Source organism: Thermobia domestica, chromosome 2 (assembly GCF_964235325.1).
Source record: "Thermobia domestica chromosome 2, izTheDome1.hap1.1, whole genome shotgun sequence".
Taxonomy (NCBI): domain Eukaryota; kingdom Metazoa; phylum Arthropoda; class Insecta; order Zygentoma; family Lepismatidae; genus Thermobia; species Thermobia domestica.
In genome coordinates this window covers 288,150,323-288,165,044 of record NC_137455.1, presented here as the reverse complement: position 1 = coordinate 288,165,044, position 14,722 = coordinate 288,150,323, and the positions used below count along the sequence as shown (strand labels likewise).

The 14,722-nt window shown below is 38.8% G+C and overlaps 1 protein-coding gene and 1 long non-coding RNA gene across 4 annotated transcripts in view; one reads left to right on the top strand and one right to left on the bottom strand.

The window, feature by feature from the left end:
• The window catches only part of LOC145678558 (uncharacterized), a 154,708-nt gene that overhangs the window by 71,213 nt on the left and 68,773 nt on the right, over positions 1 to 14,722 (top strand). The gene's annotated exons all lie outside the window — the stretch shown is intronic.
• LOC145678557 (uncharacterized) overlaps positions 4,489 to 14,722 on the bottom strand; it is a 112,807-nt gene continuing 102,573 nt past the window's right edge. For all 3 annotated transcript variants that reach the window (XM_081748850.1, XM_081748848.1, XM_081748849.1), the window contains one exon: positions 4,489 to 4,745. In XM_081748850.1, the coding sequence (XP_081604976.1) occupies positions 4,619 to 4,745 (127 nt within the window). In that variant the 3' untranslated portion in view covers positions 4,489 to 4,618. The remainder of the gene's footprint in view (positions 4,746 to 14,722) is intronic.

The following is a 14,722-nucleotide window of genomic DNA, read 5'->3' as shown; positions in this document are numbered from 1 at the left end:
CGCTATGTGAAATTTTTGTCGAAAAGGAGTTATGTGGTGCAAATAAACCAGAAAGCTGTCAGGCAGTGTCCCTTATAGTGCCATAAGTTAATATTCAATTGTTTCGCCAAAACAACGAAAAACATATAGATTGAAATTAAAGGCTTCTGGTCCTCATCACGTACGCATTGTTTAGTGTATACAAATCCTCTATATGTTTATAAAGGCGCAAAAGGTGCTACGTAAACACAAAAGTAGTAATACAATACTGTTGAAGCAAGCTACAACAATGCTCAGTGCATAATATATGCAGAATCAATTTTATTACAAGTGTTTCCGTGTATTTGACAAAACGTTAAGAGTTCGGAATGCTTTTTCCTTGTTCTGAAAAGTTGTGGTTTTAACAGATAGCGGTTCTTCGAGGCGCAGCGACGATTTTCTGCTTGGCACGTTTTAGCTCCATGGACTGGGAGACCCGGGTACGATTCCTAGCTAGAGCTCATGTGGTTCGGCTCCCACATTAAGCTGAAGATCCACGTCTCAAATAGTTGTGCTACTGAAATGGACGCTAAGCTCAAATAATAAAAAAAAAAAAATCATTCCAGATTATTCCTCCTATCATATACACTCGCTACTGTTCCGTTTACATGGCTAAACACATTGCATTGTGTTCTGAGTAGATATGTAAGACTTCCAAAATAAATAACCATATTGATAAAAGACAAATATGTCAGTAAGGATATTATAAAATAGAGGATCTGCCCATACAACAAAATCGTGAAGCCAAACGTCACAGCTTCGCCACACCTACTCTGCCCACTCCGCGGCACTAAGATCGCAATGTTTCGAGACAACAATCATGGCGGAAACGAGAGTAGCCAATCAGACGTGCCGGCTCAGACGATGCTCGTTTTTTTTTTTTTTTGGCTTCATTGAGTTCATATGATGAAGATAGATATAGGCAGATCCTCTATTTTATAACATCCTTGTATGCCAGTGTGTCACGCTAATTCCTAGTAAACAGTTGTGCTAATAGATTTCGGTAGCTGCATCGCCTGCCTGGCTAATTCTAATAGATGTCGCTAGTAAGCAGGCAATTTGCAGATTTAAAACTATTGTGGTGATTTATTTGTAGCTGTTGCTACTTAAAAAAATTGTATCCACTTAGTCTAATATAATCTCATCATCAACTCATCATCAACTTATAGAGGTGTACACTGCTAACGCCATATCAAGGAAACAGATTAGATCTGATGCACTGAGTTTGACTACAACCAAATAGATGTGCAACAAACTGGTTGATAAGCATGGATACATACATCGTCCCCATTTGAAATGGTTTTCGGTTCAATGAAGAAGAAGCAGGACGTAAGGAAATTCAGAACCGGCATGGAAGTCCAGAAAAGCGTTATCATGTGGACTCAGGAATTTTACGTAATTTCTTCGATGCCTTGATGTACTGTTAGTAGAAGTGGTTTATATATATACTGCTCTGCTAAGCGAAAAGGCCTTATCTCCATTTCACATACTTTCGAGAAAATAAGCAAAGCGCGTTTTGGCTTCGGCTATTCGTTCAAATTTGTTGTATTTCAGTAAACTTTATTAAATATATTTAAACTCACTAAACTTTGTATGGCAATACAGTTAAATATTTTTGCTTATGAACTGCCACTTAAGGTCTTTTTGCTTACTTTCAGTTACAGTTTTGAGCATAAGGTAAACACTCATGACGTCATTACCCCTTACCTATTGGTCAAACCACGTCAATTTCACTTTAGATAAGGGGGGCGCGGTGGCTCAGTGGTAGAGCGTTCACCTCTGGTGCTTGGGGTCCCGGGTTCGATCCCAGCTCCCGCCAAGTGAACTTTGTGGTGGACAAACACCGTGCTCGTGGGTTTTCTCGGGGTTCTCCCGTTTCCTCCCACTTTCTTCATTCCACCATTTCACTCATCTCTCATCATCACCGTCTCCTTTAGCCTAACCGGCATAACCGTGGGACGTAAAACTTAAAGATTTCATTTCATGTTTTCACTTTAGATAGATGCAGAATTGTACTACGAACATTCCCATACCAATATCTCGATTTTCGAAAAATGCGGAGTTAAGGTCTTTTTGCTTAGGACGGCAGTATATATATATATATATATATATATATATATATATATATATATATATATATATATATGTAGTATTGTCATTCAGAAGGTTCGCACAAGTTCGTACGATAATAATAATAATAATAATAATAATAATAATAATAATAATAATAATAATAATAATAATAATAATAATAAAATAATAGAAGATCCATACAGCTTCTAAGGAGACAATTTTTAATGTTTCATTGAATTCTGTATTTCACTGAATAACATACTCGTCTATTCGTAGTATTAATGCAGGTCTTTATAAAAGAATTATGAGATTCTAAATGTTTTAAATTTGTTTTCTGTGTTAAACTAATGCATTTTTTCTTTCTACAGACTTTGAAGGAGCTCATAAGCTTTGTTCCCGGAAAGATGAGATTCTTGCGTCAGGAGGTTTCACCTCCACTTGACTTTTACCAGAACTTTTGCGGTCACGGTATCGGTCGGGCAGTCGATGGAGAATCCAGTCGAGAAAGCATAGTGCGTTATTTGGCTATTTGAAACTAAATCAGTGGTTCCTGTATAACTTAACTTTCACTGCCAGTATGGAATATTCCTACAAATAGATAAGACTATCCTTAAATGACTGAAACAATGTAAAGAACAGGAGCTGCTTTGAAGGGAAAATCACCCAAAAAGGGCAGGCGTATCCGAGGAAACTATGGAACGAATCAGAGTGTCATGTGTGCAAAGTCCCAAAAGTCCTTAAAACTTCTTGGTTTGAAACTTGGGACCACGCCATCTACTATATACAAAGTAGTACGCAAGAGACTGAAGTTTGCTTACAGTATTTAAGTGATGCACTAATTAACTCCATGCCTAAAAGAGTAAAAATTGCTGCTATCATACCTGGTAAAATTGGTGGCAAAGTCTTCTGACGGATGTGATGTTCAGTAATGAAGCAATATTTTACACGAGTGGCGTTGTAAACCGCCATTAGTGCAGAATTTGTGGGTATATACCACCACATGAAGTAATAGAACACAAACGTGATTCATCAAAAGTGTATGTGTGGTGTGGACTGATGAGTGACTGTATTGTGCAACCATTTGTTTAGTAAACAAAATGTGAACGATGCTGTGTACGGTGGCATGCTCGAACAATCTGTGTTTCTACAAGTAGATGACAGTGAGCGCTTACTATTACAACACAACGAACCACCGTCATATTTTAGTAGTCATGTTGTAGCTATTGACAGGCGGTTTCCTCGCAGATGGATCGGCAGAGGAGGACCAATTGCTTAGCCTCCTCATAACTTTGGTCTGATGCCTTTGAAGTCTTTCCTTTGGGGTACGTAAAAGATCTGATGCGTGTTCAGAAAATTCAAGATTTAAATGATCTTAACAGCGAATTACGAACCATCCCACTAACTATGCTGGCACGAACACGTCAGGAGATAGAATATCGGTTGTACATATGCAGGGCCGCCAACGGTACACATATCGAAATCTACTAAATGCAATCGAAATCTTGTAACCTCACAGCTAGAAAGTATCTCAAACTGCAATAAAAATCAACTTACTAGACCAATCACGGAACGGTTGTTAAATTATTTAAATGGCACTACTGTATTTACATAGTAGTAGATCACTAGTAGACATAATTGATTTTTAACGTATTCATCATGCTTTTAAAACCACTTCTACTAACAGTACATCAAGGCATCGAAGAAATTACGTAAAATTCCTGAGTCCATATGATAACGCTTTTCAGGACTTCCATGCCGGTTCTGAATTTCCTTACGTCCTGCTTCTTCTTCATTGAACCGAAAACCATTTCAAATGGGGACGATGTATGTATCTATGCTTATCAACCAGTTTGTTGCACATCTATTTGGTTGTAGTCAAACTCAGTGCATCAGATCTAATCTGTTTCCTTGATATGGCGTTAGCAGTGTACACCTACATAAGTTGATGATGAGTTTTTGATGGTGAGGTGCTATTTGGACGCAGAAAGGTATAACACTGCGCACTTCCACATTTGACCATGTTCCCATAAGCGCAGCAATCTTCCAATTGATGTTGTGAGGGTATGACATAACATATGACATCTAACGTCAGTATGACAAAATAGTAGTCACATGCTTGGCCTGGCGGGAAATTCAAGCAACAGGAGGAATATGAGAGATCTTGTTATTTTATTATTTGAAAAATTTGTTAAAACTATTATCTACGATTGGTGACTTCTATAGGGTTGCAGCCAGAATACAAGTTTCTACAAACGTTACACATCAACCCACTAATATAAATGTTTTATTTTTATACTTCTTTTGCTTCTTCAATCTTTATTAACATTTATAAATTAAACCTTTTATAACATTGATCACTTCTCATATTATCTAAGTATATGGAATAACCCATCCAAATTGGTAAAAATGTTTTATTAAAATAATAAATCCATCCTAATGAGTTGATGACATTAAATTTTCAAATAAAAATACTTTAGTACTATTATAAAATCCTGGTATAAGTAAGTAGATAAATATATCTTCCCAGCTAGACAGTACTATTTGGTTCAACCGGAGACTCCTCTGAATTGCTGTTGTCTTCTTTTGCCGCATAACCCAGTAGCTTTGTTCCAAGCTCTATTAATCTTACTCTTTCTGCTTCCAGCAGCCGCAAACTAAAACAATATAAAATAGGATCAAAAAATTAAGTCTACAATATTGAGATACCTAGCTTTACCTGTCACACTATACTGCGAACCCATTTGATAAAACACAATTTAAATAATAGTAAAACTTAAATGTGTACATTTGTGCATTCCAGTAACTATGAGTAGGTAACTAGAATTTTTGCAGCCGCTATATAATAAAAAAGTTATTTACTACCAATAATTGTTCAGATGAGGATAGTATGTTACTTGAATTTAATTTTGTCATAATTTTTGCCGCAAAATAATGCGAATTTCCGTTAATGGTGGTTTTTACGCGATTCTTCCCATTACACAAATACCACGAAAACAATATTTTCTTTATTGCAATACTTAATTTTTCTCTTTAAATACTTTTATATTTTGAAGTGTGTTTCAACCATGATTTTGATTTTGTTTTTTATATTAAGAACGTTTCCTATGTTCTAAAGTGACATTAAACATGTGTTGTGAATTAGAAAATCTTTTTTTCTTTTGTATTAAGGAAAGTCTAATGATTTCTATTGTGATCAGTTTGCAGATCGTTTACAAACTAGACTTGCAGCGTATCTTTTACATGAATCAGAATTTAAATGAAGAAACAGTACACGAGCTTTTCTTTCAAACTTTCTTATTAGTGTTCTTTCTTCGTCTGAGAGTTCATGCAGATAACAACGTGCGAGATGTCAACATTAAGCATGTCCACAACTTCGGACTAGATTAAAATCTCTATAACTAAGCATTTCACATAAGGCTAAGGGAAACAGTGATGATGAGAAATGACTGAAATGGTGGAATGAAGAAAGTAGGAAGAAACGAAAAAATACCGAGAAAACCCGCGCACACGGTTTTTGTCCACCAAAAAACTCACATGGTGCGAGATGACACTTGTGTGGCTAAAAACGAGTAATATCTACAGAAAACGCGAACAACCAATTCAGAAAACGACATACTGTTGCTATAAGCTACAGGGGCAGATCGACTCACACGGATTGCATAAACTACTGGGAACACATTCACTCCAGCAGCATTTTTACTGAAGCCAAGGAACCCATCTCCTTCTTTTTTACATTATATAAAAAAATCAAGTAGTGCCGGTACTTGTGCAAGACTCTTGCGCAAGAGTTTTGGTCTTGTAGGTATGGTCTTGGTCTTGGTCTTGGTCTTGCATGCAAGACTCTTGCAAAAACTGCAAGACCAAGACTCTTGCGCTCATCACTAATACCGTGGGATTCGGTAGCTTGTGGGAGCCAATCCCAGGACTCTGGGTAACGGTGAACATGGGCGGGAGGTGAGCTTGCCTTATAACGCTCGGGCGCCATGCCTGCAGAGCATGGTAGGACTGACTCGCTAGCAGTCTGCCTCAACCAGCAGGTTACTGGTAGGCACTCAGGATTTCGGTCTGGCCACGCAGTGGGCGTATCCCACTCCCTCAGAGAATGGGGGTTACACACTTAGGTGTCAAGGTTAAGGGACAAATCTTGACGGTGCACTTCGTGCACGAGCAATAATAGCGTATATTGTGGAACTACGGGCGGGGTGCATTACATTCTTGCGGAACCCGTCCATTAAATAGACCGAACGGTCGCGGGCATGCTCCTCATGCATGCAACTAAGCGTGGCAAAGTAGACCAATAGCTCACAATGTAACAAGGTATTGAGGAGCACATGCGTAGGAGGAATGCGAGGGAAGTGATGTACACCATACTCACCCGTCTCTTCGTTACTGTCTACTGCAAGTACAACGTTAAAATTACATTTAGCTTCGACGACCAATGATTGGAGCCAATAGATTTGCTAAATCATTTATTATTTGAAGGCTATTTAATTTGACTTTTATTATTATTATTATTATTATTATTATTATTATTATTATTATTATTATTATTATTACTATTACTATTATTATTATTATTATCGCGTAACGATAAGTATAATATTGTACTGTTAGTACGTCTGTCCGTTACTCCTATTTATACTATAACTATTGAACAAATACCAATTTTTTATATTCTGTTTTTGCGACAGATATGTGGATCGATTATGGTATCTCGTCCGAGTTTCTTAATGGAGGCGATTGATCAATCGGACGTCGTAGAAATCGACAATTTCCGGTTTTAAAGTTGTCATTATAGAGCGAAAGCCGTAATAGATAGCGAGAAGGGGTTTTCTTCAGTCGATTAAGCGTTCCAAGAATAATTTCCATGTTAACCCTTAATACAGTATTAAAACCGGAAGTAGTAGATATCCAGTACGATTTCCGGTTTCAATGTTAATCTACATAGAGGAAAATCGATAAGAGAGCGAGAAGCGATTTCCTTGGAATCGAGTAAACGTTCTAACTACGGATGATACCATACTGGGACCAAGTACCTGGAGAAAAGCTATATATCGTCTGAAAGATCTTACCATGAGAAGTACGAAACCGTTTTCAAATCATGGGCAAACCCACAACCTGACCCTGTAAGGGGCCAGTTTGTTGGTATTTATGACCCTATGTATTAGGTCTACATATTTGACAAGTAAAAATAAATGTTACGATGCATCACGCACAAGCACCTTAGCCCATCGTGTTCCTTGTCGTCTGATTGCTAGAATGTGACTCGGGCAAGGGGTTGATAATATCACTGCACCCAGACGTACCCATTTGGTCAGTGTTGCTAACGAATTGTAAATACGATGTGGCAGATAGTTTCTGTACCACTGGAGGTATATCCATGAAACGTGGCATAAACATCATTCATCACTAGAGAAAATATACTGTGCACATATTTCTCTGCCATGGACCCCGTTTATCAGTGTTGCCAACCAATTGTAAAAATGAAAAGTTGTAAAACAGGTTCCGTACGATGAGACGTTTATACAATAAGCTTGGCAGAAACATCACACGATACTATAGCAAAAAGATGTTGAGTGTGACCGTCACCCAACCATTCTGTGTTGTCAGTGTTGCCAACCAAGAGTAAACATCACAATGTTGCTAATGGCGTGCCTGCAATAGAACGTATATTTAACAAATGTGACAGAAACAACATTGGACAATACAAAACATAGTGTGAATGTCCCATTCTCCTAAACGCTCCAGTTTGGCATTGTCGCCAATCAATGCTAATATTCAAGAGTTTTGCGTAAAGTCTACCGCATTGGCGGGCACAATTCGTCTGTGACTCATGCTGGGTTTGTAGTATTTGAACTCACAAGTACCCATGTTGTCAGTGTTTTCCACCATTCTAAAATATATTTTCTCGAAAGGTTGTCTGACCATTGCATACATAGAGAAACAACTTGACACAAACAACATTCGACACTACAGGAAACATGCTGTAGTTGTTACCACTCTTGAAGCACCTCAGTCTGTCAGTATTGCTAACGTTTTCGAAATGAAAGTTCTTCAAATATCAGTATACTAGCTTGGTGGTATTTTTATATTGTCTAATGATATGAACATGGGACTGAATATATATCACGGGACATGACTGTTCACCATGGAACAGCGAACGATACAGGTTAGGAACTTGTATAAAAAGAAAGTGTTGGATGAGTTATGCATTCATCTTGTCATAGTATCTCCATTGTAACATATAGAAAGCAATTGTGAAGAAACCACCATTTGTCTTTAGAGTTTTTAGAGTAAAACATGATGCCATATTATGTTATATACCACATGCTAGGGTTGGGCCATACGGATGCAGAGTCCAATAGTGTTGACGACACATTCCACCGTACAATCTGCAGAACGTCGCGAGTGTAGGTAATTAGCTAGGTTAGTCAACAGTTAGTAGGAAAAAAGTTACGAAAATGACACCCTCCAGCGCCTTCCGTGCAGCAGACGATTACTGTTGAATCCTAGTTCTTTCACAATTGGAGTTGTCCCTGTACATGCCCATTAGAAACTTTTGTCATACTAAACGTGCATAGGCGCGCTGTGTTTGACATTTTCTTTTCTTAGTCAGTTAAACAGGGGAAAAAACGCGTTTGTGTTCTCCGTGATTTTCAAGAATTCTTGTGGTAGTTCTGACAACGTGCTTTTCCAACGTACATTGGACTTTTGTCATGGCAACGTCAGTTGGTGTCATGAAAACCCTCCTTGAGCTCCAACCTGTCCCTGATTCGGCAGTCACACCTACAGAAATGGATAGAACAATTGCACGGAGGGTACATACCATCATGAAAATAACGATTGCGAGCAGTAATCTTCAAGAGATTACCATCCTGATGGAAGACACTCTCCTCGTCGACCAGAATGAATAACCGATGGGTGTTCTGTCACGTTTGCTCATGGTGATGAGTGAGACGCCGATGTGGACAAGGAGAAGACATTCCCTGTCTTGCAAGAAACTGCAGCGTGGCGATTGTGGAAGCCTGGCAAGATTGCTGCAGTAGTTGAAGCCTACGACAGTGCACCAAGAGGCAATCAAAATAAATCAACATCTACACTCACTGCCAAGGATATCCAGAGCATGAGACTACAATTGAACCGGGATTCGATGAACCTCAAGTTGAACACTCTTCGTTAATCTGGAAAGTCTTTTGTTCTGTCTAAACGTGCTTCACTCAAATATCATAGGTTTACTGAAGAGAAACTATGCACAGTATCGAGCAACCGATCTTGGGATTGCTGAATTTATGTCTTCCCGGAAATGGATTTTTCGAATCAAGAAGGAATTAGACCTGCTGTCACGGAAAATCACCAAATTTGTAACAATGGCTACTCTTGCGAAGAAGGATGATCCGTCTGTAGAAGCGGATGGTTTCGTTAGATATATGTCGAACCATTCACTACAAAAACATGCTCACCGGAGCAAGCTACCAACGTTAATAAGAGTGGATTTAATTATGAAATGATTACGCCACGAACTTTGTCTCCATCAGAACCGAAAGACGTGTACTGCCAGATCCGATCTGAAAATAAGACGAAACACTCGTTTACATTCTAACAGGAAGAAGTGCTGCAGGGAGATTAATAAGAACAACTATGATTGTCCACAGCCAAACACACAACACCAAACGCCAGTCAAACACACAACAATAGCCTCTCCAAACAAGGCCGTCACTGCGCCCAAAGGATTCGGACCTCAAGTAACTGCCAAATTACCCGCGTCCAGTAAGATAAACTGCTGACCTCTTTGAAGAATTCTTGGAAGAGTTGGTGGCCGATACAGGAACGCCTTTACTGCTGATCAAGGACGAAGGCATCAATCATGAAGCGCTCTTCAATATATGGCAAATGGCAAGATTTGGATCCCAAATCCATTCTAGCTGAAACAACGGGTTTAATTCAAACTTGGAATATGCAGTCGTACTAAAGGTAAAATTCACAGTGCGAAAAACCCATGAATATATCAGGAATCATGAGTTATCCGCAGATGTAGACACGACGAGTCGATTTGCTGTAGTCGCCATCATTGGCAGTGACTAGGAACCAGCTGCAGCCCGAAAGATCCCATTCTCTCTTGCAGTACACGTTCATGTAACCAAGACACATCGATCTACCTGCGGACTTCACGTCAGTCAAGGATATGTGTTTTGGCTTTTCAAGAAAGGTACCTTTCCACTCAAAATGCAGGAAGTCCGGTTAAGAACTTTGTATGGACACAAGTTTCATCTAGTGTAGTCACTGCCTCCAGCCTCTCTGTTTCTACCAATTGTTCATTACCAACAACATTGGGAGGAAGACTGAACTCATATAGAAACCTCGCATGAACGTGTGTAAGATATATGGGCCTCACACATTATAGCATGGAAGACAAATCTTCGTTATATGGCACTTACAAAAAAAAAAAAAAAAAAAAAAAAAAAAAAAAACTGGCGAGAAACATCTAGCCAGACTTTTCCATTTCATTATCCGAGCCTTACCATGGACAAAGTACTTCAACTCATAAAGTTCACCAAGCGGGAATCTAACAGAATGACTAAACGCATCGGTTTGATCAACCTAACTCATATGTATATAATAACGAAAAAATATTGACTGTTTACTTTCATGACTTCTATTATGCGACATATCAAACAACTCGCTGCGATGTCAGAAAACACATATGCTACCAATTTGAAATTGATTAGTTTTCCAGCCACAGTTTTCGTACACGCTACTAAAGTAATTCCTCACTTGAAATGACCCTGGATTCATATGGTCCAATAATAGTACGTGGCATATAACATAATTTCGCATGATGAACAAACTCTAAAGACAAATGATGGTTTGTCCACAGTTGCTTTCTATATGTTACAATGGAGATACTATGACCAGATGCATGCGTGACTCATCCAACACTTTCTTTTTATACAAGTTCCTAACCTGTATCGTTCGCTGTTCCATGGTGAACAGTCATGTCCCGTGATATATATTCAGTCCCATGTTCATATCATTAGACAATATAAAAATACCACCAAGCTAGTATACTGATATTTGAAGAACTTTCATTTTGAAAACGTTAGCAATACTGACAGACTGAGGTGCTTCAAGAGTGGTAACAACTACAGCATGTTTCCTGTAGTGTCGAATGTTGTTTGTGTCAAGTTGTTTCTCTATGTATGCAATGGTCAGACAACCTTTCGAGAAAATATATTTTAGAATGGTTGGAAACACTAACAACATGGGTACTTGTGAGTTCAAATACTACAAACCCAGTATGAGTCACAGACGAATTGTGCCCGCCAATGCGGTAGACTTTACGCAAAAATCTTGAATGTTCGCAATGGTTGGCAACACTGCCAAACTGGAGCGTTTAGGAGAATGGGACATTCACACTATGTTTTGTATTGTCCAATGTTGTTTCTGTCACATTTGTTAAATATACGTTCAATTGCAGGCACGCCATTAGCAACATTGTGATGTTTACTCTTGGTTGGCAACACTGACAACACAGAATGGTTGGGTGACGGTCACACTCAACATCTTTTTGCTATAGTATCGTGTGATGTTTCTGCCAAGCTTATTGTATAAACGTCTCATCGTACGGAACCTGTTTTACAACTTTTCATTTTTACAATTGGTTGGCAACACTGATAAACGGGGTCCATGGCAGAGAAATATGTGCACAGTATATTTTCTCTAGTGATGAATGATGTTTATGCCACGTTTCATGGATATACCTCCAGTGGTACAGAAACTATCTGCCACATCGTATTTACAATTCGTTAGCAACACTGACCAAATGGGTACGTCTGGGTGCAGTGATATTATCAACCCCTTGCCCGAGTCACATTCTAGCAATCAGACGACAAGGAATACGATGGGCTAAGATGCTTGTGCGTGATGCATCGTAACATTTATTTTTACTTGTCAAATATGTAGACTTAATACATAGGGTCACAAATACCAACAAACTGGCCCCTTACAGGGTCAGGTTGCGGGTTTGCTCATGATTTGAAAACGGTTTCGTACTTCTCATGGTAAGATCTTTCAGAGAATATATAGGTTTCCTCCAGGTACTTTGCCCAGGTATGGTATCATTCCTAGTAAGTATTGTTTGCATCTTCTCTCAACACTTTATCCAAACCGGTAGTGGGAGAAATCAACCATTTCCGGTTTCAGTGTTGCTTGCCATAGAGTAAAAACAGTAATAGATAGCGAGAAACATTTCTCGGTAATCAATTGTGTCCCAAGAATAATATTCCATCTCGACTCTAATCTCTTTACTAAAACGTACTTGGTAAATCTACTATCATTTTTGGTTTCCATATTAATTAGAAAAAATATTGGCGTGCTCCTCTTTATTGTCCTTACAGGAATTATTATTTATTTATTTATTTATTTATTAAGGTAAGAAATAAAGGAACGAAATATGTTGTTGATAAAATCAAAGATATATATTGATGGGATTCTTGGTGGCTAAGTGCTTAGAACTTTGTTTCCCTTGCAGAAGTCGATTTCCGGTGGCAGGTACTGTGGTTTGTAGATCTACGTCCTATATAGCCTAGTAGTGTGGTGTTGAAATGAAGTTGAACTCTAGGTAATAAATATATATAAACAAGAAAATTTGGTAAGTAGAAGAGTATTATGTGCGTCTAGCAGAAGAATATAAATTGAGAAATTAATTACAAAGTTTATTTTGACTTTGGAGCTGCAATACCTAAAAAATGTATGGAAATAATATAATATTTCTATGTATGTGTACACCTAATGACAGGATTGCTCTCATTTAAATCCTTTTCTAAGGCAAGCTTCTTGGCAAAAAGAGAGCCGTCCCACGAATCCTCAGAAGCCTCATTCAAGCTGGTTCAGGCCAATTGTCATCCGGGGGAACCTAAAATATCCCCTTTCATGTTAGCACCTTCGGAACTCAGGGAACTCACTCAATACCAAGGATTCAGTGCTAAGTACCTAAAAAAAGATTGTTCCGGAATTCGGAACAATCTGGCCTAATTCCCTCAAAAAATAATAATAAATAAATTATATCTAGCTAAAATAAAAATCGAGCAGCCTCCATAATTGAAAATCACCACATTCTTTATCAGGAGAAGACAACCTTTCCGGCTCCGTCCAAAGAGTAACTGATTCAACTTTATTTGAGTGGACACTTAAATCTCGAACAAAGAGGCTATATGTGTGTTTCTGTGTATTCCATATACTTCTATGTGCCCTAGCAACACCATCCATAATTTGGGCAATAAAAGGGGAAAAGACAGAAAAGAACAAGAAACCTCGGTGTCTGCTGGCGGTTGTCTGGTTCATAAGCAGTGGTGCAACTCAGTCACGTCACTCGGTGACCACGTGAGAAAGCCTTCCTAAATATATAACACGGAGGCCGCTACTTCGTCAATATCTTCAGTTAATTTTTAGTAGCGGTGACGATGAGTGCTCAACAATGTCTGACACGTGAACTGTTATTGTATGAGTTCGAACTTGAGTATAGCGCTGCGGAAGCAGTCCAAACATTTGTCGTGCGAAAGGGGAAGGTGCAGTGGACCATATCACAGCAACTCATTGTTTCCAGAAAATTCATGGAGGTTATAAAAATGTCCAAGATCAGCCAAGGTCTGGCCGACCCAGGTTAACAGTTTCTAAGTTCATACGACATCACTGAGGAAAATCCATCCACTACCATACGACAATTGTTAAACTAATTTGGTATGTTGACCCTAGCTCAGTCAGAGGAGAACAAATGTTTGCCGACAACTACTGCAATCCGCATGATGTACGATTTGTGAATAAGATTGTCACTTGGAATAAAAAGTGGGCGTTTTTCTAAACTTCGAATGTCCATAAACAGTGGTTGAGCAAGGACAAACTTCCAGCACCGGTCGTTAAACAGAGCTCTTTCGAGCATAAAGCCATGCTCTGTACAAGGGTGTAATTCACGTCGAGTTCGTTCCTAACGGTACTGTCATCAATGTCGACTTTTATCCCAAACAATTGAAGCGGATGTGTGCTGAACAACACGAAACCTGTCCTGCATTGGTGAACCAAAAGTACGCCCTGCTGCGACAAGATATCTCAAAACCACACTCGGCTTGAAAATCACAACAGAACTCAGAAACTTTATGACATCAAACTGATGCAACACTTGGCATATAGTCCTGGCGTTTCCCCTTCGGATTATTACCTGTTTGAGCTCATGGCACTCTTCCTGAAATTATGGTGTTTCACTATCCAGCAGGAGGTGGAAAAAAAAACCGTTTAACTGAAGATATTAAAGTGAGTAATTTTATCAAGATTTTGTCCTGAATTATTATTTTTGAGTTAATCATAAAGAAGGCAGTGACTGACTGCCTCTAAGTACAAGATGTAGTACGAACGTAGGTTCGAGGAAGTAGCAAGAAGGTTGCTATAGACAGTCCAACACAAGGGGCTATACTTCGAATGTTCACCTGCTTTCACTGTATTGCAGTAAATGCAGATATGATGTGTACCAGAATTTATTGCAAAACTTGTGATTCTTCCTTGTAAGTTGAGTGATGAAGGGAAGAAGCGGTAGATCCCTTTCTATGTACCTTTGTGAAGCTAATGCTTGAATTCCTGGCTA